At 56.3% G+C, this 24,182-nt stretch overlaps 1 protein-coding gene across 1 annotated transcript in view; it reads right to left on the minus strand.

Moving 5' to 3' along the window:
• LOC134342413 (alanine--tRNA ligase, mitochondrial-like) overlaps positions 1-16,942 on the minus strand; it is a 65,257-nt gene extending 48,315 nt beyond the window's left edge. Inside the window, exons 1-9 of the mRNA XM_063040505.1 lie at positions 16,664-16,942; positions 16,265-16,410; positions 13,413-13,521; positions 10,417-10,455; positions 10,042-10,153; positions 9,010-9,137; positions 8,568-8,712; positions 1,390-1,559; positions 64-177 (exon numbers count right to left, since the gene is read on the minus strand). Coding sequence (XP_062896575.1) covers positions 64-177; positions 1,390-1,559; positions 8,568-8,712; positions 9,010-9,137; positions 10,042-10,153; positions 10,417-10,455; positions 13,413-13,521; positions 16,265-16,410; positions 16,664-16,888 — 1,188 coding nt within the window. The 5' untranslated portion in view covers positions 16,889-16,942. The remainder of the gene's footprint in view (positions 1-63; positions 178-1,389; positions 1,560-8,567; positions 8,713-9,009; positions 9,138-10,041; positions 10,154-10,416; positions 10,456-13,412; positions 13,522-16,264; positions 16,411-16,663) is intronic.
• Between the last annotated feature and the right edge of the window lie 7,240 nt (positions 16,943-24,182).

Consider the following 24,182-nt stretch of genomic DNA (forward strand, 5'->3'; position numbering starts at 1 on the left):
CCCTGGGTCAAGGATTGGGGGATTGGGGTTGTGGGGGGGGTGGGGTCAGTTGGAATACGCCACCTCATCGACAAACAGTTCCAGCCGGTCACCAACACGCAGCGACTCTGGGACAGAGACCACGTGGACAACAAATCCCCCAACCACTTGCACGTCCAGGACTGGGAGCACCTCATCCTGGGGGAACAGAGAAACGGTGGGATCAGTACTGTGAGACCATCCAGCCCGGCCCACAGCCCCCCTTTCCACTAAACACCGTACACACAGTCATACCGTATACCCCTGGCACCTGGTCACCTTGCACACCTGGGCACCTGGTCACCTTACACACCTGGGCACCTTACATACCTGGTCACCTTATACACCTGGGCAGCTTGGGCACCTGATCATCTTGCACAGCTGGTCACAGAAACATGTCCCTCAGCCTGTTGACCAGTCTATGTCAACCACTACATCTAATCTCACTTGTCTGGGGCAATTCCCTATCTGAATATGCCCTGCTCGTTCATGCTTGTCCAGATGTCCCTGAGCTGTTGTTACTGTTCCTGTCTCCACCATCACCCCCAGCAGCTCGTTCCTGATACCAGCCACTCTGTGTTTACCCATTTGTTCCTCTTTGGAGCTGCTCCCTCACACTGATACCTGGGAACAGAGACTGACTAGTTGTGCCTCATTCTACATGTCACTTGTCAGACTACCCAGCTCCCCAGTACCTCCAGTCGCAGTAACATCTCCGTGATTCCTTTCTGCACTCTTTGCAGCTTAACGTCCTTCCTTTAGCAGTGTGACCAGAACTGTACCCATGGTCCAAGTGTGGCGTCACTGACATCTTGTACAGCTGGAACGTGCTGTCCCAACTCTCTGCTCTGCCCACCGTTTTCTTCACCACCCGGTCTACCTGTGTTTCTTTCTGGGAGGCATCTGCATTGAACTTTTGTACTTCGAGGTCTACAACACTCCGCAGGACCCCACTGTTTACTCGGTGAGTCCTGCCCTGGTTTAACGTTCTGAAATGTATCATTTTGTCCTTGTTCCTGCAGCCATTCCCTTACCCACTTTCCCAGCTGATCTTGATCCTATTGCAACGTTCTTCACTGTCCACCACACCACCAATTTTGGTGTCATCTGCAAACTGACAAACCATGGCACCCACCGTATGTTCTCACCTACACCAGTAACGGAGATGACTTAGCGCCAATACCTGGCACTTCTCTGGCCACTGACCTTCAATATGAATAACCATTCCACGACCACCAGGCTAATTTTGTACCCAACTGACTAAAAACACTTAGGATCTTGGCTTCTGGACCAGCCTCCCATGTGGGACCTTGTCAAAGTGTAAAGTTGTGAGTGCTGAAGGAATCAGGTGACCCCTGACCCCTGACCTACCTGCTGCCCTTCTCTCACCATGAAGCCCTGGTCAGAGCTCTGACCACCCTGTTCGCTATAGAAGTTGGTTCTGTCCAGAAAGACCTGACACCGCTGTCCAGCTCCCAGCTCCTGCACCAGGCCACGGCCAAGGCTCAGGGCCAGGACAACTGCCTGGCATCGGGGAAACACTGCAAAACAGGCCAACAAACATAGTCAGGATGGGGAAGGATAGTGCGTGGGACGTGGTGCACGAAATGCAACAAGGGAACACAGAAAGAGGCACGGAACGCAGGGGGGATCGTAGAGAGGGGACAAGGAGAGGGTGCAAAGAGGGGCAGGGAATGGAATGGAATGTATAAGGGGAACGTGGAGAGGTGATGTGGAGGGGGGGTGGAGAGGGGGTGTGGAGGGGAGAGTGGATGGAACGTGGAGAGGTGATGTGAAGAGGGGGTGAAGGGGGTGGGGGGGAGAGTGTATGGAACGTGGAGAGGTGATGTGAAGGGGGGGTGAAGGGGGTGGAGGGGAGAGTGTATGGAACGTGGAGAGGTGATGTGGAGGGGGGGGGTGAAGGGGAGAGTGTATGGAATGTGGAGAGGTGATGTGGAGGAGGGTGAAGGGTGTGGAGGGGAGAGTGTATGGAACGTGGAGAGGTGATGTGAAGAGGGGGTGAAGGGGGGTGGAGGGGAGAGTGTATGGAACATGGAGAGGTGATGTGAAGAGGGGGTGAAGGGGGTGGGGGGGAGAGTGTATGGAACGTGGAGAGGTGATGTGAAGGGGGGGTGAAGGGGGTGGAGGGGAGAGTGTATGGAACGTGGAGAGGTGATGTGGAGGGGGGGGTGAAGGGGAGAGTGTATGGAATGTGGAGAGGTGATGTGGAGGAGGGTGAAGGGTGTGGAGGGGAGAGTGTATGGAACGTGGAGAGGTGATGTGAAGAGGGGGTGAAGGGGGGTGGAGGGGAGAGTGTATGGAACATGGAGAGGTGATGTGGAGGGGGGTGGAGGGGGGGTGTGGAGGGGAGAGTGTATGGAACGTGGAGAGGTGATGTGGAGGGGGGGTGGAGAGGGGGTGTGCAGGGGAGAGTGTATGGAACGTGGAGAGGTGATGTGAAGAGGGGGGTGACGGGGGTGGAGGGGAGAGTATATGGAACGTGGAGAGGTGGTGTGGAGAGGTGATGTGGAGGGGGGGTGGAGAGGGGGGGTGGAGGGGAGAGTGGATGGAACGTGGAGAGGTGATGTGAAGAGGGGGTGAAGGGGGTGGAGGGGAGAGTGTATGGAACGTGGAGAGGTGATGTGAAGAGGGGGGGTGAAGGGGGTGGAGGGGAGAGTGTATGGAACGTGGAGAGGTGATGTGGGGGGGGGTGAAGGGGGTGGAGGGGAGAGTGTATGGAACGTGGAGAGGTGATGTGAAGGGGGGGTGAAGGGGGTGGAGGGGAGAGTGTATGGAACGTGGAGAGGTGATGTGGGGGGGGTGAAGGGGGTGGAGGGGAGAGTGTATGGAACGTGGAGAGGTGATGTGAAGAGGGGGGGTGAAGGGGAGAGTGTATGGAATGTGGAGAGGTGATGTGAAGAGGGGGGGTGAAGGGGGTGGAGGGGAGAGTGTATGGAACGTGGAGAGGTGATGTGGGGGGTGGTGAAGGGGGTGGAGGGGAGAGTGTATGGAACGTGGAGAGGTGATGTGAAGGGGGGTGAAGGGGGTGGAGGGGAGAGTGTATGGAACGTGGAGGGGTGATGTGGAGGGGAGAGTATATGGAACGTGGAGAGGTGATGTGGAGGGGGGTAGAGGGGGGGTGGAGGGGAGAGTGTATGGAACGTGGAGAGGTGATGTGGAGGGGGGTGGAGGGGGGGTGTGGAGGGGAGAGTGTATGGAACGTGGAGAGGTGATGTGGAGAGGGGGTGAAGGGGTGTGGAGGGGAGAGTGTATGGAACGTGGAGAGGTGATGTGGGGGGGGTGAAGGGGGTGGAGGGGAGAGTGTATGGAACGTGGAGAGGTGATGTGGAGAGGGGGTGAAGGGGTGTGGAGGGGAGAGTGTATGGAACGTGGAGAGGTGATGTGGAGAGGGGGTGAAGGGGGGTGGAGGGGAGAGTGTATGGAACGTGGAGAGGTGATGTGGAGGGGGGGTGAAGGGTGTGGAGGGGAGAGTGTATGGAACGTGGAGAGGTGATGTGAAGAGGGGGTGAAGGGGGGTGAAGGGGAGAGTGTATGGAACATGGAGAGGTGATGTGGAGGGGGGGGTGAAGGGGAGAGTGTATGTAACGTGGAGAGGTGATGTGGAGGGGGGTGGAGGGGGGGTGTGGAGGGGAGAGTGTATGGAACGTGGAGAGGTGATGTGGAGGGGGTGTGGAGGGGAGAGTGTATGGAACGTGGAGAGGTGATGTGGAGGGGGGGTGGAGAGGGGGTGTGGAGGGGAGAGTGTATGGAACGTGGAGAGGTGATGTGAAGGGGGGGTGAAGGGGTGGAGGGGAGAGTGTATGGAACGTGGAGAGGTGATGTGGAGGGGGGGTGAAGGGGGTGGAGGGGAGAGTGTATGGAACGTGGAGAGGTGATGTGAAGAGGGGGTGAAGGGGGGTGAAGGGGAGAGTGTATGGAACATGGAGAGGTGATGTGGAGGGGGGGTGAAGGGGAGAGTGTATGGAACGTGGAGAGGTGATGTGGAGGGGGTGTGGAGGGGAGAGTGTATGGAACGTGGAGAGGTGATGTGGAGGGGGGGTGAAGGGGAGAGTGTATGGAACGTGGAGAGGTGATGTGGAGGGGGTGTGGAGGGGAGAGTGTATGGAACGTGGAGAGGTGATGTGGAGGGGGGGGTGAAGGGGAGAGTGTATGGAACGTGGAGAGGTGATGTGGAGGGGGTGTGGAGGGGAGAGTGTATGGAACGTGGAGAGGTGATGTGGAGGGGGGGTGGAGAGGGGGTGTGGAGGGGAGAGTGTATGGAACGTGGAGAGGTGATGTGGAGGGGGGGTGGAGAGGGGGTGTGGAGGGGAGAGTGTATGGAATGTGGAGAGGTGATGTGGAGGGGGGGTGGAGAGGGGGGGTGGAGAGGGGGTGTGGAGAGGGGGTGTGGAGAGGGGGTGTGGAGAGGGGGTGTGGAAAGGGTGTGGAGGGGAGAGTGGATGGAACGTGGAGAGGTGATGTGAAGAGGGGGTGAAGGGGGGTGGAGGGGAGAGTGTATGGAACGTGGAGGGGGGGTGAAGGGGGTGTGAAGGGGAGAGTGTATGGAATGTGGAGAGGTGATGTGGAGGGGGGGTGAAGGGGGTGGAGGGGAGAGTGTATGGAACGTGGAGAGGTGATGTGGAGGGGGGGTGAAGGGGGGTGAAGGGGAGAGTGTATGGAACGTGGAGGGGGGGTGAAGGGGGTGTGAAGGGGAGAGTGTATGGAACGTGGAGAGGTGATGTGGAGGGGGGGTGAAGGGGGGTGAAGGGGAGAGTGTATGGAACGTGGAGGGGGGGTGAAGGGGGTGTGAAGGGGAGAGTGTATGGAACGTGGAGAGGTGATGTGGAGAGGGGGTGAAGGGGTGTGGAGGGGAGAGTGTATGGAACGTGGAGAGGTGATGTGGGGGGGGTGAAGGGGGTGGAGGGGAGAGTGTATGGAACCTGGAGAGGTGATGTGAAGAGGGGGTGAAGGGGGGTGGAGGGGAGAGTGTATGGAACGTGGAGGGGGGGTGAAGGGGGTGTGAAGGGGAGAGTGTATGGAACGTGGAGAGGTGATGTGGAGAAGGGGTGAAGGGGGGTGGAGGGGAGAGTGTATGGAACATGGAGAGGTGATGTGGAGAGGGGGTGAAGGGGGGTGGAGGGGAGAGTGTATGGAACGTGGAGGTGATGTGGAGGGGGTGTGAAGGGGAGAGTGTATGGAACGTGGAGAGGTGATGTGGATGGGGGGTGGAGAGGAGGTGTGGAGGGGAGAGTGTATGGAACGTGGAGAGGTGATGTGGAGGGGGGGTGAAGGGGGGTGGAGGGGAGAGTGTATGGAACGTGGAGAGGTGATGTGGATGGGATGTGAAGGGGGGGTGAAAGGAGAGTGTATGGAACGTGGAGAGGTGATGTGGAGGGGGTGTGAAGGGGAGAGTGTATGGAACGTGGAGAGGTGATGTGGAGGGGGGGTGAAGGGGGGTGGAGGGGAGAGTATATGGAACGTGGAGAGGTGATGTGGAGGGGGTGTGGAGGGGAGAGTGTATGGAACGTGGAGAGATGATGTGGAGGGGGGTGGAGAGGTGATGTGGAGGGGAGAGTGTATGGAACGTGGAGAGGTGATGTGGAGGGGGTGTGGAGGGGAGAGTGTATGGAACGTGGAGAGGTGATGTGGAGGGGGGGTGGAGAGGGGGTGTGGAGGGGAGAGTGTATGGAACGTGGAGAGGTGATGTGGAGGGGGGGTGAAGGGGAGAGTGTATGGAACGTGGAGAGGTGATGTGGAGGGGAGAGTGTATGGAACGTAGAGAGGTGATGTGGAGGGGGGGTGGAGAGGGGGTGTGGAGAGGAGAGTGTATGGAACGTGGAGGGGTGATGTGGAGGGGAGAGTATATGGAACGTGGAGAGATGATGTGGAGGGGGTGGAGAGGAGGTGTGGAGGGGAGAGTGTATGGAACGTGGAGAGGTGATGTGGAGGGGGGTGGAGGGGGGGTGTGGAGAGGGGGTGTGGAGAGGGGGTGTGGAGAGGGGGTGTGGAGGGGAGAGTGTATGGAACGTGGAGAGGTGATGTGGAGGGGGGTGGAGGGGGGGTGTGGAGGGGAGAGTGTATGGAACGTGGAGAGGTGATGTGGAGGGGGGGTGAAGGGTAGAGTGTATGGAACGTGGAGAGGTGATGTGGAGGGGGGTGGAGAGGGGGTGTGGAGAGGAGAGTGTATGGAACATGGAGGGGTGATGTGGAGGGGGGTGGAGGGGGGGTGAAGGGGAGAGTGTATGGAACGTGGAGAGGTGATGTGGAGGGGGGGTGAAGGGGAGAGTGTATGGAACGTGGAGAGGTGATGTGGAGGGGGGGTGAAGGGGAGAGTGTATGGAACGTAGAGAGATGATGTGGAGGGGGGGTGGAGAGGGGGTGTGGAGAGGAGAGTGTATGGAACGTGGAGGGGTGATGTGGAGGGGAGAGTATATGGAACGTGGAGAGGTGATGTGGAGGGGGGTGGAGGGGAGAGTGTATGGAACGTGGAGAGGTGATGTGGAGGGGGGGTGGAGAGGGGGTGTGGAGGGGAGAGTGTATGGAACGTGGAGAGGTGATGTGGAGGGGGGGTGGAGAGGGGGCGTGGCGGGGAGGGTGCATGGAACGTGGAGAGGTGATGTGGAGGGGGGGTGAAGGGGAGAGTGTATGGAACGTGGAGAGGTGATGTGGAGGGGAGAGTGTATGGAACGTAGAGAGGTGATGTGGAGGGGGGGTGGAGAGGGGGTGTGGAGAGGAGAGTGTATGGAACGTGGAGGGGTGATGTGGAGGGGAGAGTATATGGAACGTGGAGAGGTGATGTGGAGGGGGGTGGAGGGGGGGTGAAGGGGAGAGTGTATGGAACGTGGAGAGATGATGTGGAGGGGGTGGAGAGGAGGTGTGGAGGGGAGAGTGTATGGAACGTGGAGAGGTGATGTGGAGGGGGGTGGAGGGGGGGTGTGGAGAGGGGGTGTGGAGAGGGGGTGTGGAGAGGGGGTGTGGAGGGGAGAGTGTATGGAACGTGGAGAGGTGATGTGGAGGGGGGGTGAAGGGTAGAGTGTATGGAACGTGGAGAGGTGATGTGGAGGGGGGTGGAGAGCGGGTGTGGAGGGGAGAGTGTATGGAACGTGGAGAGGTGATGTGGAGGGGGGGTGGAGAGGGGGTGTGGAGAGGAGAGTGTATGGAACGTGGAGGGGTGATGTGGAGGGGGGTGGAGGGGGGGTGTGGAGAGGGGGTGTGGAGGGGAGAGTGTATGGAACGTGGAGAGGTGATGTGGAGGGGGGTGGAGGGGGGGTGTGGAGAGGGGGTGTGGAGGGGGGGTGTGGAGGGGAGAGTGTATGGAACGTGGAGAGGTGATGTGGAGGGGGGTGGAGAGGGGGTGTGGAGGGGAGAGTGTATGGAACGTGGAGGGGTGATGTGGAGGGGGGTGGAGGGGGGGTGTGGAGAGGGGGTGTGGAGGGGAGAGTGTATGGAACGTGGAGAGGTGATGTGGAGGGGGGTGGAGGGGGGTGTGGAGAGGGGGTGTGGAGGGGGGGTGTGGAGGGGGGGTGTGGAGGGGAGAGTGTATGGAACGTGGAGAGGTGATGTGGAGGGGGGTGGAGAGGGGGTGTGGAGGGGAGAGTGTATGGAACGTGGAGAGGTGATGTGGAGGGGGGGTGAAGGGTAGAGTGTATGGAACATGGAGAGGTGATGTGGAGGGGGTGTGGAGGGGAGAGTGCATGGAACGTGGGGAGGTGATGTGGAGGGGGGTGAAGGGGAGAGTGTATGGAACGTGGAGAGGTGATGTGGAGGGGAGAGTGTATGGAACATGGAGAGGTGATGTGGAGGGGGGTGAAGGGGAGAGTGTATGGAACGTGGAGAGGTGATGTGGAGCGGGGGTGAAGGGGAGAGTGTATGGAACATGGAGAGGTGATGTGGAGGGGGTGTGGAGGGGAGAGTGCATGGAACGTGGGGAGGTGATGTGGAGGGGGGGTGAAGGGGAGAGTGTATGGAACGTGGAGAGGTGATGTGGAGGGGAGAGTGTATGGAACATGGAGAGGTGATGTGGAGGGGGGGTGAAGGGGAGAGTGCATGGAACGTGGGGAGGTGATGTGGAGGGGGGGTGAAGGGGAGAGTGTATGGAACGTGGAGAGGTGATGTGGAGGGGAGAGTGTATGGAACATGGAGAGGTGATGTGGAGGGGGGGTGAAGGGGAGAGTGTATGGAACGTGGAGAGGTGATGTGGAGGGGGGGTGAAGGGGAGAGTGTATGGAACGTGGAGAGGTGATGTGGAGGGGGGGTGGAGGGGAGAGTGTATGGAACGTGGAGAGGTGATGTGGAGAGGGGTGTGAAGGGGGACAGTGTACAGAACGTAGGAGGGGGTGGGACACTGAACATGGGAGAGGGGCACAGAGTGGAGTGTGGTGCATGGAATGGGGGGTGGGGTGGTGCAGCACAGAAATAGGCCCTTTGGCCCATCTAGTCCATGCTGAGCACTAAACCTACGCCAATCCCACCTTCATTCTCCCTACACTCTTACAACCGTCCTCCCAGCTCCTAGCGGCCCCAGACCCCCGACGACGCACTGCCTTTACCATATCTGCCCTGTTGGTCGATGCTGTAGGAGTATTTGGGGGAATCGTCAGTGCAGGGGACCCCAGTCCGGTGAAGTTCCTGGAGGGTGCGGGGGTCCAGGGCTGCCTCAGTCTCCATGACAGTCAACGGGCCTCCTTGTGCTCGCTGGGGGTGGGGAGAGGTGGAGGATGAGTGGGGTAGGGGTGAGGTTGGACAGGAACGGGGTTTAGAGGAGGGGGAGAAAGTGATGAGAATCATTGGGAAAGAGCCTTTAGCCAATGTTTAAACCTGCCCTGTTCACCACTAGCTGCTGCCCCAACCCAATCCCACACTCCCTCACTCAATTCCCCAGACCCCTGCCAGCCCCTCCACCTACCCGCACACTCTGTCTGTCTACTAGTGCCCCTGCCCACCAGGCCACCCCCCCCCATGACCCCCTCCCCCCTCCCCTCTCCCCCACACCTCTGCCTCCTCTTGGGCCAAGCGATCCAGGCCCTCGGTATCCATGGTGACGGCTTTCTCCTCCAGCATCAGGCTGATCAGGTCGAGGGGAAAGCCCAGGTTGCGATGGAGTGACCAGGCCACGTCCGCTGGAATGACAGAGAGCGGGGTGGGTTTGACCACTGGCAAGAGCACAACCCCTCCCTTCCCCAGTCCCGCCCTTGCCCCACCCACACCCTCCCTCATCAGTCCCCGGGGCAATGGAGGAGGGAAACACCAGCCCATGGTGACAAGGAGCTTTGGGGAGGGGACGCCAGGAGGGAATGGGAAGGGGATGAGGGGAAGGGAGTGGGATTAGCAGGTTGCAGAGGGGGATGACAGGGAGGGAGGGGTTAGATGGAAAGGGAGCAGGTTGTGTTGGTGGGAGGTGTTTGACAGGGAGGGAGGGGGTTGTGTCGCTGGGAGGGGTTGATGGGGAGGGGGGGTTTAGACAGGGGGTTAGGGTTAGCTGGGCAGTTTGTAAGGAGCGAGTTAGACGGGGTTAGACATGAGGGGGTGGATTAGATGTGTGGGAGAGTTTTAGACGTGGGGGGGTTAGACGTGGGGGGGTTAGACATGGGAGAGTTTTAGACGTGGGGGGGTGTGTTAGACGTGGGGGGGGTTAGACGTGGGGGGGTTAGACGTGGGGGGGTTAGACGTGGGGGGGTTAAGACGTGGGGGGTTAAGACGTGGGGGGTTAAGACGTGGGGGGGGTTAGACGTGGGGGGGGTTAGACGTGGGGGGGGTTAGACGTGGGGGGGGTTAGACGTGGGGGGGGTTAGACGTGGGGGGGTTAGACGTGGGGGGGTTAGACAAGGAGGGAGGAGTAGCCAGGAGGTCGCTTGCATGACAGGAGGGGCAAATGTGATGCCGATGGAGATGAGCAGCACGTGCAGCAAGGCGAGTGGAGTGGAGACAGAGAGAATGGGAAGTGGGTGCGAGTCCATGTACTTGTGTGTGTGAGACAACCTTGGGCATGGTGTTGAGGGTATAGGCTGTTTCTTGCCCCGATACCTGGGAAGGTCTGCCCCACCGCCATCTTCCCCAGAGTTCTGTTGATGACTCGTCGGCCCTGGTGCAGGGAGGACAGGAAGGCAGCCTCCCCCTCACTAATGACGTCCATGATCTGGAGAGAGGAATCGAGAGAGGTCAGACCCAGATTCTCAGAGAGATTCCTTCCTCCCCACCCAGAGGAGAAACCAACAGCCATAGTCCCACCGTTCCCTGCGCCTTCTCCCCATTAGCTGATACCCAGCCAGGCCCATAAATCCCCCACCACCCACCTAATCACTCTGAACCTCGACCCCTTATCACATTCTACCCCACCCTGCTCTCCCCAACCATCACAACCTCCGTAGCTGCACCTCCCTCCAGCCCAACGTCCCTCACCTGGCTCACATCCTGCTTCAGCTCTGGGTAGGCGTCTCCCTGAGAAGAGTAAAACACAAGATTACCATCTCCCCTTCCTCACCCCAACAGTAGTCTGGGCCCTGTCCCCTTGCCGGCTGGTCCTCTTTCCTGGGACAGTGCCAAGGAGCGAGCAGGGTCAGAGGGAATGGTAGGTGTGACTCACCCAGGCCACTACGATCACACAGAGGGCAAGCAGAAGGAAAGTGGGTCGATCCCCAAATACACTAGCCCGACTACCTCCAACTAACTCTCACTCCTGCCAGTGCTCAGCCTCACACCCATTCAATTAGCAATGGCAACTGTAGTTCCCACAATGCTCAGTGCTCCAGAAAGTACCCTTGAGTGGATCTGTATAGAGGGAAGATCTCTCGGACAACACAGAACTGAATAGCACAAGAGCAGGTTTTCCAGCCCACCATGTCTATGCTGACAATGACACAAATCTAACCATTCCCACCTGCTTACATGTGGCCTGTAAACCTCCATTTCCTGCCTCTGCATGTGCCTTTTAAACATTGCTGTTGTATCTAGATGCATTACTTTCTTCGGGAGTCCATTCCAGGTACTACTATCTCTGTATTTCAAACTAAACATGCCCTGTACATTTCCTTTAAACTTTGCCCCTCTCATGTTAAACCTGTGACCTCGAGTATTTGACATTTTCACCCTGGCGAAAGGACTCTAACTATCTATTTATCCCGTCTACACCCACCATATCACATCAATTCTCAGCCTCTGACTTTCCAGAGAAATCAACCCAAGTTTGCCAAGCCTCTTATCATAGTTAATACTCCTTAATCTAGGCAACATTTAATGAACCTCTGCTGCACCCTATCAAAGCCTCCACACCCCTCCTGGACTGCAGTGACAAGAACTGTACACAAACTCCAAACGAGACCTGAACAAAGATCTACACTGCTGCAACGTGCTTCCTTGGCTTTCATACTCTGTGCCCTGACTGATGAAGGCAAGAATGCCGTAGACCTTCCTTACCACGCTGCCTCCTTGTGTTGCTACTTTCAAGGAACACCTGAAGATCCCCCTGTACAACGAACAACGGTCCCACATTTCACCATATACTTCCTTCTTATATTTGACCTCCCAAACTGCAACACCTCATACTTGCCCAGATTTAAGCTCCATCTGCCATTTCTCTGTCCACATTTCCAAGAAGTCTTTAACCTGCTTAATCTTTTGTTGGACAGTTGTGTAACTCACTATCTTTGGTTATGGCACACATCAACCACAGCCTACTAGTCAACCTTGACGCTTTGCAATTCGCCTACCCGAGCAACAGGTCAACGGCAGACGCCATCTCTCTGGCCCTACATTCCTCCTTAGAACACCTGGAGAATAAAGACGCATACGAAAGGCTCCTTTTCATTGACTACAGCTCTGCCTTTAGTACCATCATTCCAAATAAACTGATTCCTAAGCTCCGGAACCTGGGCACTCAGATCTGCAGCTGGATCTTCAACTTCCTCACAGACAGGACCCAGGCTGTAAAAATAGGGGACAAGCTCTCCTCTACAATCACTCTGAGCACCGGTGCCCCACAAGGCTGTGTACTCAGCCCCCTGCTGTACTCACTGTACATCCATGATTGTGTAGCCAAGTTTCCATCAAACTCAATATATAAGTTTGCTGATGACACAACAATTGTAGGCCGTATCTCGGGTAATGATGAGTTTGAGTACAGAGAGGAAATTAAGAACCTGGTGGCACGGTGCGAAGACAATAACCTATCCCTCAACGTCAGCAAGACGAAGGAATTGGTTGTTGACTTCAGAAGGCGCAGCGGACCGCACGACCCAATTTACATCGGTGGTGCGCAAGTGGAACAGGTCAAAAGCTTTAAGTTCCTCAGGGTCAATATCACAAATGACCTGACTTGGACCAACCAAGCAGAGTTTACTGCCAAGAAGGCCCACCACGCCTTTACTTCCTGAGAAAGCTAAAGAAATTTGGCCTGTCCCCTAAAACCCTCACTAACTTTTATAGATGCACCGTAGAAAGCATTCTTCTAGGGTGCATCACAACCTGGTATGGAAGTTGTCCTGTCCAAGACCGGAAGAAGCTGCAGAAGATCGTGAACACGGCGCAGCACATCACACAAACCAATCTTCCGTCCTTGGACTTACTTTACACCGCACGCTGCTGGAACAGTGCTGCCAGGATAATCAAGGACACGACCCACCCAGCCAACACACTTTTCGTCCCTCTTCCCTCAGGGAGAAGGCTCAGGAGCTTGAAGACTCGTACGACCGGATTTGGGAACAGCTTCTTTCCAACTGTGATAAGACTGCTGAACGGATCCTGACCCGGATCTGGCGCATTTTCCCATGTAAAGATGGCGCCGGTAACTGGCGACTTTGCGCGGGCTCTCCCGAGCAAACTGTCCTCTCCACTATCCTATACCCGAGAAACCCTTCTAAACCTCCAATCTAGCAAGATCAAGATCAACAACACCCTGGCGAAGCTACTGACCCAGCTGGAGACCACCACGCCAGAACTGCTTCTTAAACTCCGGATCACACCTGGACCTGACCAACGAGGCCCATCACGTTCCCGGAGACCCGCGGTCTGCGACTGTGCCGGAGTGCTTGGAGACACGGCCCATTCCGACCAGCACCTCTCCAGAGCAGACGAGCACACAGAAGTGACGGCGGAGACCTCAAGGTTCCCCAGACGCTTCTCCGGAACGACCACCGTAAAGCCCCGTTGGTGGCCATCCACAGTTGCCGGAAGTGAGGCCTCCGCCGCTGACCTCGGATTTATAGTAGGGAGATTTATACATTTATAGACCCTCAGTTTATAGTAGGGACAAGATGTGTGACAGGAACTGGGTGGGGGTGGGGACGGCCAAATGGAAACAATTCAGTCCGGGACCTGGGAATGTCAAGAAATTGGATCTTGCTGACTCCACCAACATCACCGAACTTTGCCCCCTCCACCCCTCACCCTTCCCCCCTCACCAGAGTCTCCACAACGGTGGGAACCAGGGCTGTCAGGAGTCCAGCTGGGGCTCGCAAGACCTCGGTGGAGAACCTCAGTGCCCGGCGAAGGATCCGTCGCAGAACCAACCTGTGGGTCGGATGAGGAATTCAGCAGGGTTGTTGGGTAAAACCCAGGGAAAGGACTTGACCCGAGCACTCAGACTATGTTCCTTGCTCCACCACTTAACTCATGTTCCATCCACAAATTCCAGCCCTTCCAAACATAGACCCACCTAATCCCTCCACATCACTCTCAACATAGGACCCCTTCCCAACCCCTCCACTCCATCCCAATCCCTCCAGTCCATCCCAACACAGCCTCATACCAACCACTCCACTCCACCCCAACCCCTCCAGTCCATCCCAACACAGCCTCATACCAACCACTCCACTCCACCCCAACCCCTCCACTCCATCCCAACACAGCCTCATACCAACCACTTCACTCCATCCCGACATGACCTCATTCCAACTCCTCCACTCCACTCCATCCCAACACCGCCTCATCCCGACCCCTCCAGTCCATCCCAACACAACCTCTGTACAACTGGCAAAGCAGCCTACTTGATGAGCATGTTTAAGCTTTACCCTATCCCCCACTGGCACAGGGAGATACAGTGTTCCATTCACACAACGTGTTACAGTTACTTTGCCAGGCAACTCTGACAGCACCTCCCAAACCCACCAAGCTCAAGGCCAAAGTGTCAACATGACCACTCACAGGTTCCCCTCCAAGTCATGCATCATCCTGATTTGGAAATATCCCATTGTTCCTTCATGGTGACAGGGTCTAAATCCGGGAACTCCCTCCCCACTCCTAATCCTGACTCAGTAACGGATCACCTCCCACACTAACACTTTTGCCTTTGACTGTGTTTCTATTTTTGCCGTCTTTGTTTTCTTCAAAGTCTTGTATAATTTATGACCAATCAGGATGCTCTCTCTGTCACTCTCTCACTACATCTATTCACCTTCTCTGTCTCTCTCTCTCCCTCCCTCCCTCCCTCCCCCCACTCGCTCTAAAAAAAAATTGATTTCCAGGATATTGTATATAATTTGCGGGCGTCAGGGAGCCACTACCAATATGCGGGAGACTCCCGGAATTTGACGGGAGAGGTGGGATGTCTGTTACTGTACCTGTACCCTACCGGAATTGTATATGAGGTAATGAATATGAGGAGACATCGGATGCTGCAGAAGCTGGAAGCTGGAATCTGGAGCAATAAGCAATGTGCTGGAGGAACTCAGTGGGCTGAGCAGTACCTGTGGGGATGGGAGGTGGCGGGGGAGAGGAGATGTTGATGATCTGCGTACCTGAAGCATCAACAATTCCTGTCCTCCCACAGACGCTGCACCAGCACAGTGTTGTAAACCTGACCAGCAGGATAGGAGCCACCACCACCCCCAGCCCTGGAACGACAGGAGGGTAACAGCCCCCCCTCAGAACGACGGGAGGGTAACAGCCCCTCCCTCACCATAATGATGGGAGGGTAGGAGCCCCTCCCTCACCAGAATGACGGGAGGGTAGGAGCCCCTCCCTCACCAGAATGACGGGAGGATAGGAGCCCCTCCCTCAGAACGAGAGCAGCGTTCTAAAGACAACTCACTGCCACCTTCTCGGGGGGGGGCGAGAAATGTTGACCTTGTTCCCGATCCCCAAATCCTGTAGACTGTTGACAGTGTAGTTCAGGCCCTGTGTCCCACGGAGTTGTGCTGAACTAATTAAATCACACCCACACATGTCCATATCCCTCCATATTCATGTGCCCCTCTAACAGCCTCTTAAACCCCTCTATCGAATTTCCCTCCACCACTGACTCTGGCACCCACCACTCTGTATAAAATAAACTTGTTCAACATGCTTCCTTTCAGCTTACCTGCTCTCACCTTAAGTACATGCCCTCTTGTATTAGATAGTGGGTGACTAATGTACTCTATCTGTGCCTCTCAAAATCTCAAATTTCTATCAGGTCTCCCTTCACCGCTACAGAGAAAAAAACACATTTGTCCAATCTCTCCTTATAACACACCCCCTCTAATCCAGGCAGCATCCAGGTAAACCTCTTCTGCATCCTCACACACAGTTCCTCACTGAGGGGTCTTCAGTGAAAACAGTGAACAGCTTCAAGCTGCTGGCTGTCAACATCTCAGGGGCCCTATCCTGGGCCCAACACTTTGTAGCCTGAGGAAGGCTGTACAGCACTCTGTTCGAAGCCTGAGGAGATTTGCTACGTCACCAAATTCTTACAGATGTACGGTGGGGAGCATTCAGACTGGTTGTATCACGGGGTTACAAGAGGCTGCAGGGAGCTGTGGGCTCGGACAGTTCCCTCATGAGTCCACGCCACTGAGGACACCTTCAAAGGGAGGTGCCCTTAGAAAGCAGCATCCATCTCTAAGACCCCCACCCACCCGGACACCCTCTCGTCTGCCTACCACCCTCAGGGAGGGGGTACAGGAGCCTGAAGACCCACACTCAGCTTCTTCCCTGACCATCAGATCTCTGAAACATCCACGAACACTGTCCCATTATTCCTTTTACATGCCAAATTAATTGTTTTCATCATTTTTAGCAATTTTATGACTTTGCCCTGTACAAAGCAAAACAAGAAATTTAGCTCATTGAAGACACTGATAAAAAAACTGATGCTGATTCTCAAAAGCCTCCACGAGCTTCCTCTCGTGGAACAACTACAACTGAATGCAATACTTCTGCGTCCATGTTAACCTTCCAGTTTCACCCACGTATCAAGCCCTCCCCACTCCTCGCTAAGCCAAGGTGACACCCACCACCCACACCAGCCCCACCCACCGCCACCACGGTGACTCACGGCGCGCCAGACATTCCCGGGTACAGCCCGTCGGCAACGCAGACGGCGAGAGCTCGGACGTGGTCAGCCAGCACGCGGTATGCCATGTCCACGTAGGCAGCCTCACTGCACCCCACCAGCCCGCTGTAGCGAGGAGCACCCGACTCCTGGGGGGAGGAAAGAGAACGTCCCATCAGACAATCCCCCGCATCGTGTTGCCACATGCCCCTGCCCCCCAACTCTGAGCCACCACCTCCCTCGGCAGCTTCCTCCCCAAGGCTGCGGTTGCCCCAGAGATCTTCCTCCCCACCCTCCTCCTCCACCTCACCCACCCACCCCACTCTGAGCACTGTGTAGGCAGGAACTTTGCCAATCCCAGCCCACTCCTCGGGCGGCCTTTGGAGCAACCCCTGCCCTCACCCGGTGAATGGCGTCCAAAATGGGGGTGAAGAGGTCGGTGTCGTAGTTAGAGGTCGTCCCCTGCAGAACCGCGACCAGTCGCTCAAGGCCCATCCCAGTGTCGACACTGTGTCGGGGCAGAGGCTGCAGGCTGCAGTCAGTTTCCCTGAAGGACAAGAGATGGAGTGAGTTTCCTCTACCCTCTTTATCACACACACCCGGGTCAGACACTCTACACTGTCCCATCACACACACCCGGGTCAGACACTCTACACTGTCCCATCACACACACCCGGGTCAGACACCCTACACTGTCCCATCACACACACCCGGGTCAGACACCCTACACTGTCCCATCACACACACCCGGGTCAGACACTCTACACTGTCCCATCACACACACCCGGGTCAGACACTCTACACTGTCCCATCACACACACCCGGGTCAGACACTCTACACTGTCCCATCACACACACCCGGGTCAGACACTCTACACTGTCCCATCACACACACCCGGGTCAGACACTCTACACTGTCCCATCACACACACCCGGGTCAGACACCCTACACTGTCCCATCACACACACCCGGGTCAGACACCCTACACTGTCCCATCACACACACCCGGGTCAGACACTCTACACTGTCCCATCACACACACCCGGGTCAGACACTCTACACTGTCCCATCACACACACCCGGGTCAGACACTCTACACTGTCCCATCACACAGACCCCTGTCAGACACTCTACACTGTCCCATCACACACTCCCAGGTCAGACACTCTACACTGTCCCATCACACAGACCCCTGTCAGACACTCTACACTGTCCCATCACACACACCCCTGTCAGACACTCTACACTGTCCCATCACACACACCCGGGTCAGACACTCTACACTGTCCCATCACACACACCCAGGTCAGACACCCTACACTGTCCCATCACACACACCCCTGTCAGACACTCTACACTGTCCCATCACACACACCCCTGTCAGACACTCTACACTGTCCCATCACACACACCCCTGTCAGACACTCTACACTGTCCCATCACACACTCCCAGGTCAGACACTCTACATTGTCCCATCACACACACACCCCTGTCAGACACTCTACACTGTCCCATCACACACACCCGGGTCAGACACTCTACACTCTCCCATCACACACACCCGGGTCAGACACTCTACACTGTCCCATCACACACACCCGGGTCAGACACTCTACACTGTCCCATCACACACACCCGGGTCAGACACTCTACACTGTCCCATCACACACACCCCTGTCAGACACTCTACACTGTCCCATCACACACTCCCAGGTCAGACACTCTACACTGTCCCATCACACAGACCCCTGTCAGACACTCTACACTGTCCCATCACACACACCCCTGTCAGACACTCTACACTGTCCCATCACACACACCCGGGTCAGACACTCTACACTGTCCCATCACACACACCCGGGTCAGACACTCTACACTGTCCCATCACACACACCCGGGTCAGACACTCTACACTGTCCCATCACACACACCCCTGTCAGACACTCTACACTGTCCCATCACACACACCCGGGTCAGACACTCTACACTGTCCCATCACACACACCCCTGTCAGACACTCTACACTGTCCCATCACACACACCCGGGTCAGACACTCTACACTGTCCCATCACACACACCCCTGTCAGACACTCTACACTGTCCCATCACACACACCCCGGTCAGACACTCTACACTGTCCCATCACACACACCCAGGTCAGACACTCTACACTGTCCCATCACACACACCCCTGTCAGACACTCTACACTGTCCCATCACACACACCCCTGTCAGACACTCTACACTGTCCCATCACACACACCCCTGTCAGACACTCTACACTGTCCCATCACACACACCCCTGTCAGACACTCTACACTGTCCCATCACACACACCCCTGTCAGACACTCTACACTGTCCCATCACACACACCCCTGTCAGACACTCTACACTGTCCCATCACACACACCCGGGTCAGACACTCTACACTGTCCCATCACACACACCCGGGTCAGACACTCTACACTGTCCCATCACACACACCCGGGTCAGACACTCTACACTGTCCCATCACACACACCCGGGTCAGACACACTACACTGTCCCATGACACACACCCGGGTCAGACACTCTACACTGTCCCATCACACACACCCGGGTCAGACACTCTACACTGTCCCATCACACACACCCCTGTCAGACACTCTACACTGTCCCATCACACACTCCCAGGTCAGACACTCTACACTGTCCCATCACACAGACCCCTGTCAGACACTCTACACTGTCCCATCACACACACCCAGGTCAGACACCCTACGCTGTCCCATCACACACACCCCTGTCAGACACTCTACACTGTCCCATCACACACACCCAGGTCAGACACTCTACACTGTCCCATCACACACACCCCTGTCAGACACTCTACACTGTCCCATCACACACTCCCAGGTCAGACACTCTACACTGTCCCATCACACACACCCGGGTCAGACACTCTACACTGTCCCATCACACACACCCCTGTCAGACACTCTACACTGTCCCATCACACACACCCCGGTCAGACACTCTACACTGTCCCATCACACACACCCAGGTCAGACACCCTACACTGTCCCATCACACACACCCCTGTCAGACACTCTACACTGTCCCATCACACACTCCCAGGTCAGACACTCTACACTGTCCCATCACACACACCCCTGTCAGACACTCTACACTGTCCCATCACACACACCCCTGTCAGACACTCTACACTGTCCCATCACACACACCCCTGTCAGACACTCTACACTGTCCCATCACACACACCCCTGTCAGACACTCTACACTGTCCCATCACACACACCCGGGTCAGACACTCTACACTGTCCCATCACACACACCCCTGTCAGACACTCTACACTGTCCCATCACACACACCCCTGTCAGACACTCTACACTGTCCCATCACACACTCCCAGGTCAGACACTCTACACTGTCCCATCACACACACCCGGGTCAGACACACGACACTGTCCCATCACACACACCCGGGTCAGACACTCTACACTGTCCCATCACACACACCCCTGTCAGACACTCTACACTGTCCCATCACACACACCCGGGTCAGACACTCTACACTGTCCCATCACACACACCCGGGTCAGACACTCTACACTGTCCCATCACACACACCCGGGTCAGACACTCTACACTGTCCCATCACACACACCCCTGTCAGACACTCTACACTGTCCCATCACACACACCCGGGTCAGACACTCTACACTGTCCCATCACACACACCCGGGTCAGACACTCTACACTGTCCCATCACACACACCCGGGTCAGACACTCTACACTGTCCCATCACACACACCCGGGTCAGACACTCTACACTGTCCCATCACACACACCCGGGTCAGACACTCTACACTGTCCATTCACACACACCAAGGTCAGACACCCGACACTGTCCCATCACACACACCCGGGTCAGACACTCTACACTGTCCCATCACACACACCCGGGTCAGACACTCTACACTGTCCCATCACACACACCGGGTCAGACACTCTACACTGTCCCATCACACACACCCGGGTCAGGCACTCTACACTGTCCCATCACACACACCCGGGTCAGACACTCTACACTGTCCCATCACACACACCCGGGTCAGACACACGACACTGTCCCATCACACACACCCGGGTCAGACACTCTACACTGTCCCATCACACACACCCCTGTGAGACACTCTACACTGTCCCATCACACACACCCGGGTCAGACACTCCACACTGTCCCATCACACACACCCGGGTCATCACACACACCCGGGTCAGACACTCTGCACTGTCCCATCACACACACCGGGTCAGACACTCTACACTGTCCCATCACACACACCCGGGTCAGGCACTCTACACTGTCCCATCACACACACCCCTGTCAGACACTCTACACTGTCCCATCACACACACCCGGGTCAGACACTCTACACTGTCCCATCACACACACCCGGGTCAGACACTCTACACTGTCCCATCACACACACCCAGGTCAGACACTCTACACTGTCCCATCACACACACCCGGGTCAGACACTCTACACTGTCCCATCACACACACCCCTGTCAGACACTCTACACTGTCCCATCACACACACCCGGGTCAGACACTCTACACTGTCCCATCACACACACCCCTGTCAGACACTCTACACTGTCCCATCACACACACCCAGGTCAGACACTCTACACTGTCCCATCACACACACCCCTGTCAGACACTCTACACTGTCCCATCACACACACCCCTGTCAGACACTCTACACTGTCCCATCACACACACCCAGGTCAGACACTCTACATTGTCCCATCACACACACACCCCTGTCAGACACTCTACACTGTCCCATCACACACACCCGGGTCAGACACTCTACACTCTCCCATCACACACACCCGGGTCAGACACTCTACACTGTCCCATCACACACACCCGGGTCAGACACTCTACACTGTCCCATCACACACACCCGGGTCAGACACTCTACACTGTCCCATCACACACACCCGGGTCAGACACTCTACACTGTCCCATCACACACACCCGGGTCAGACACTCTACACTGTCCCATCACACACACCCCTGTCAGACACTCTACACTGTCCCATCACACACTCCCAGGTCAGACACTCTACACTGTCCCATCACACAGACCCCTGTCAGACACTCTACACTGTCCCATCACACACACCCAGGTCAGACACTCTACACTGTCCCATCACACACACCCCTGTCAGACACTCTACACTGTCCCATCACACACACCCCTGTCAGACACTCTACACTGTCCCATCACACACACCCCGGTCAGACACCCTACACTGTCCCATCACACACACCCAGGTCAGACACCCTACACTGTCCCATCACACACACCCCTGTCAGACACTCTACACTGTCCCATCACACACTCCCAGGTCAGACACTCTACACTGTCCCATCACACACACCCCTGTCAGACACTCTACACTGTCCCATCACACACACCCCTGTCAGACACTCTACACTGTCCCATCACACACACCCAGGTCAGACACCCTACACTGTCCCATCACACACACCCCTGTCAGACACTCTACACTGTCCCATCACACACACCCCTGTCAGACACTCTACACTGTCCCATCACACACACCCCTGTCAGACACTCTACACTGTCCCATCACACACTCCCAGGTCAGACACTCTACATTGTCCCATCACACACACACCCCTGTCAGACACTCTACACTGTCCCATCACACACACCCGGGTCAGACACTCTACACTCTCCCATCACACACACCCGGGTCAGACACTCTACACTGTCCCATCACACACACCCGGGTCAGACACTCTACACTGTCCCATCACACACACCCGGGTCAGACACTCTACACTGTCCCATCACACACACCCGGGTCAGACACTCTACACTGTCCCATCACACACACCCGGGTCAGACACTCTACACTGTCCCATCACACACACCCCTGTCAGACACTCTACACTGTCCCATCACACACACCCAGGTCAGACACTCTACACTGTCCCATCACACACACCCCTGTCAGACACTCTACACTGTCCCATCACACACACCCAGGTCAGACACCCTACGCTGTCCCATCACACACACCCCTGTCAGACACTCTACACTGTCCCATCACACACTCCCAGGTCAGACACTCTACACTGTCCCATCACACAGACCCCTGTCAGACACTCTACACTGTCCCATCACACACTCCCAGGTCAGACACTCTACACTGTCCCATCACACACACCCGGGTCAGACACTCTACACTGTCCCATCACACACACCCCTGTCAGACACTCTACACTGTCCCATCACACACACCCCGGTCAGACACTCTACACTGTCCCATCACACACACCCAGGTCAGACACCCTACACTGTCCCATCACACACACCCCTGTCAGACACTCTACACTGTCCCATCACACACACCCCTGTCAGACACTCTACACTGTCCCATCACACACACCCAGGTCAGACACCCTACACTGTCCCATCACACACACCCCTGTCAGACACTCTACACTGTCCCATCACACACACCCCTGTCAGACACTCTACACTGTCCCATCACACACACCCCTGTCAGACACTCTACACTGTCCCATCACACACACCCCTGTCAGACACTCTACACTGTCCCATCACACACACCCGGGTCAGACACTCTACACTGTCCCATCACACACACCCCTGTCAGACACTCTACACTGTCCCATCACACACACCCCTGTCAGACACTCTACACTGTCCCATCACACACACCCGGGTCAGACACTCTACACTGTCCCATCACACACACCCGGGTCAGACACACGACACTGTCCCATCACACACACCCCGGTCAGACACTCTACACTGTCCCATCACACACACCCGGGTCAGACACTCTACACTGTCCCATCACACACACCCGGGTCAGACACTCTACACTGTCCCATCACACACACCCGGGTCAGACACTCTACACTGTCCCATCACACACACCCCTGTCAGACACTCTACACTGTCCCATCACACACACCCGGGTCAGACACTCTACACTGTCCCATCACACACACCCAGGTCAGACACTCTACATTGTCCCATCACACACACACCCCGGTCAGACACTCTACACTGTCCCATCACACACACCCGGGTCAGACACTCTACACTGTCCCATCACACACACCCGGGTCAGACACTCTACACTGTCCCATCACACACACCCGGGTCAGACACTCTACACTGTCCATTCACACACACCCGGGTCAGACACCCGACACTGTCCCATCACACACACCCGGGTCAGACACTCTACACTGTCCCATCACACACACCCGGGTCAGACACTCTACACTGTCCCATCACACACACCCGGGTCAGACACTCTACACTGTCCCATCACACACACCCGGGTCAGACACTCTACACTGTCCCATCACACACACCCGGGTCAGACACTCTACACTGTCCCATCACACACACCCGGGTCAGACACACGACACTGTCCCATCACACACACCCGGGTCAGACACTCTACACTGTCCCATCACACACACCCGGGTCAGACACTCTACACTGTCCCATCACACACACCGGGTCAGACACTCTACACTGTCCCATCACACACACCCGGGTCAGACACTCTACACTGTCCCATCACACACACCCCGGTCAGACACTCTACACTGTCCCATCACACACACCCGGGTCAGGCACTCTACACTGTCCCATCACACACACCCCTGTCAGACACTCTACACTGTCCCATCACACACACCCGGGTCAGACACTCTACACTGTCCCATCACACACACCCGGGTCAGACACTCTACACTGTCCCATCACACACACCCGGGTCAGACACTCTACACTGTCCCATCACACACACCCGGGTCAGA

Source organism: Mobula hypostoma, chromosome 2 (assembly GCF_963921235.1).
Source record: "Mobula hypostoma chromosome 2, sMobHyp1.1, whole genome shotgun sequence".
Taxonomy (NCBI): Eukaryota; Metazoa; Chordata; class Chondrichthyes; order Myliobatiformes; family Myliobatidae; genus Mobula; species Mobula hypostoma.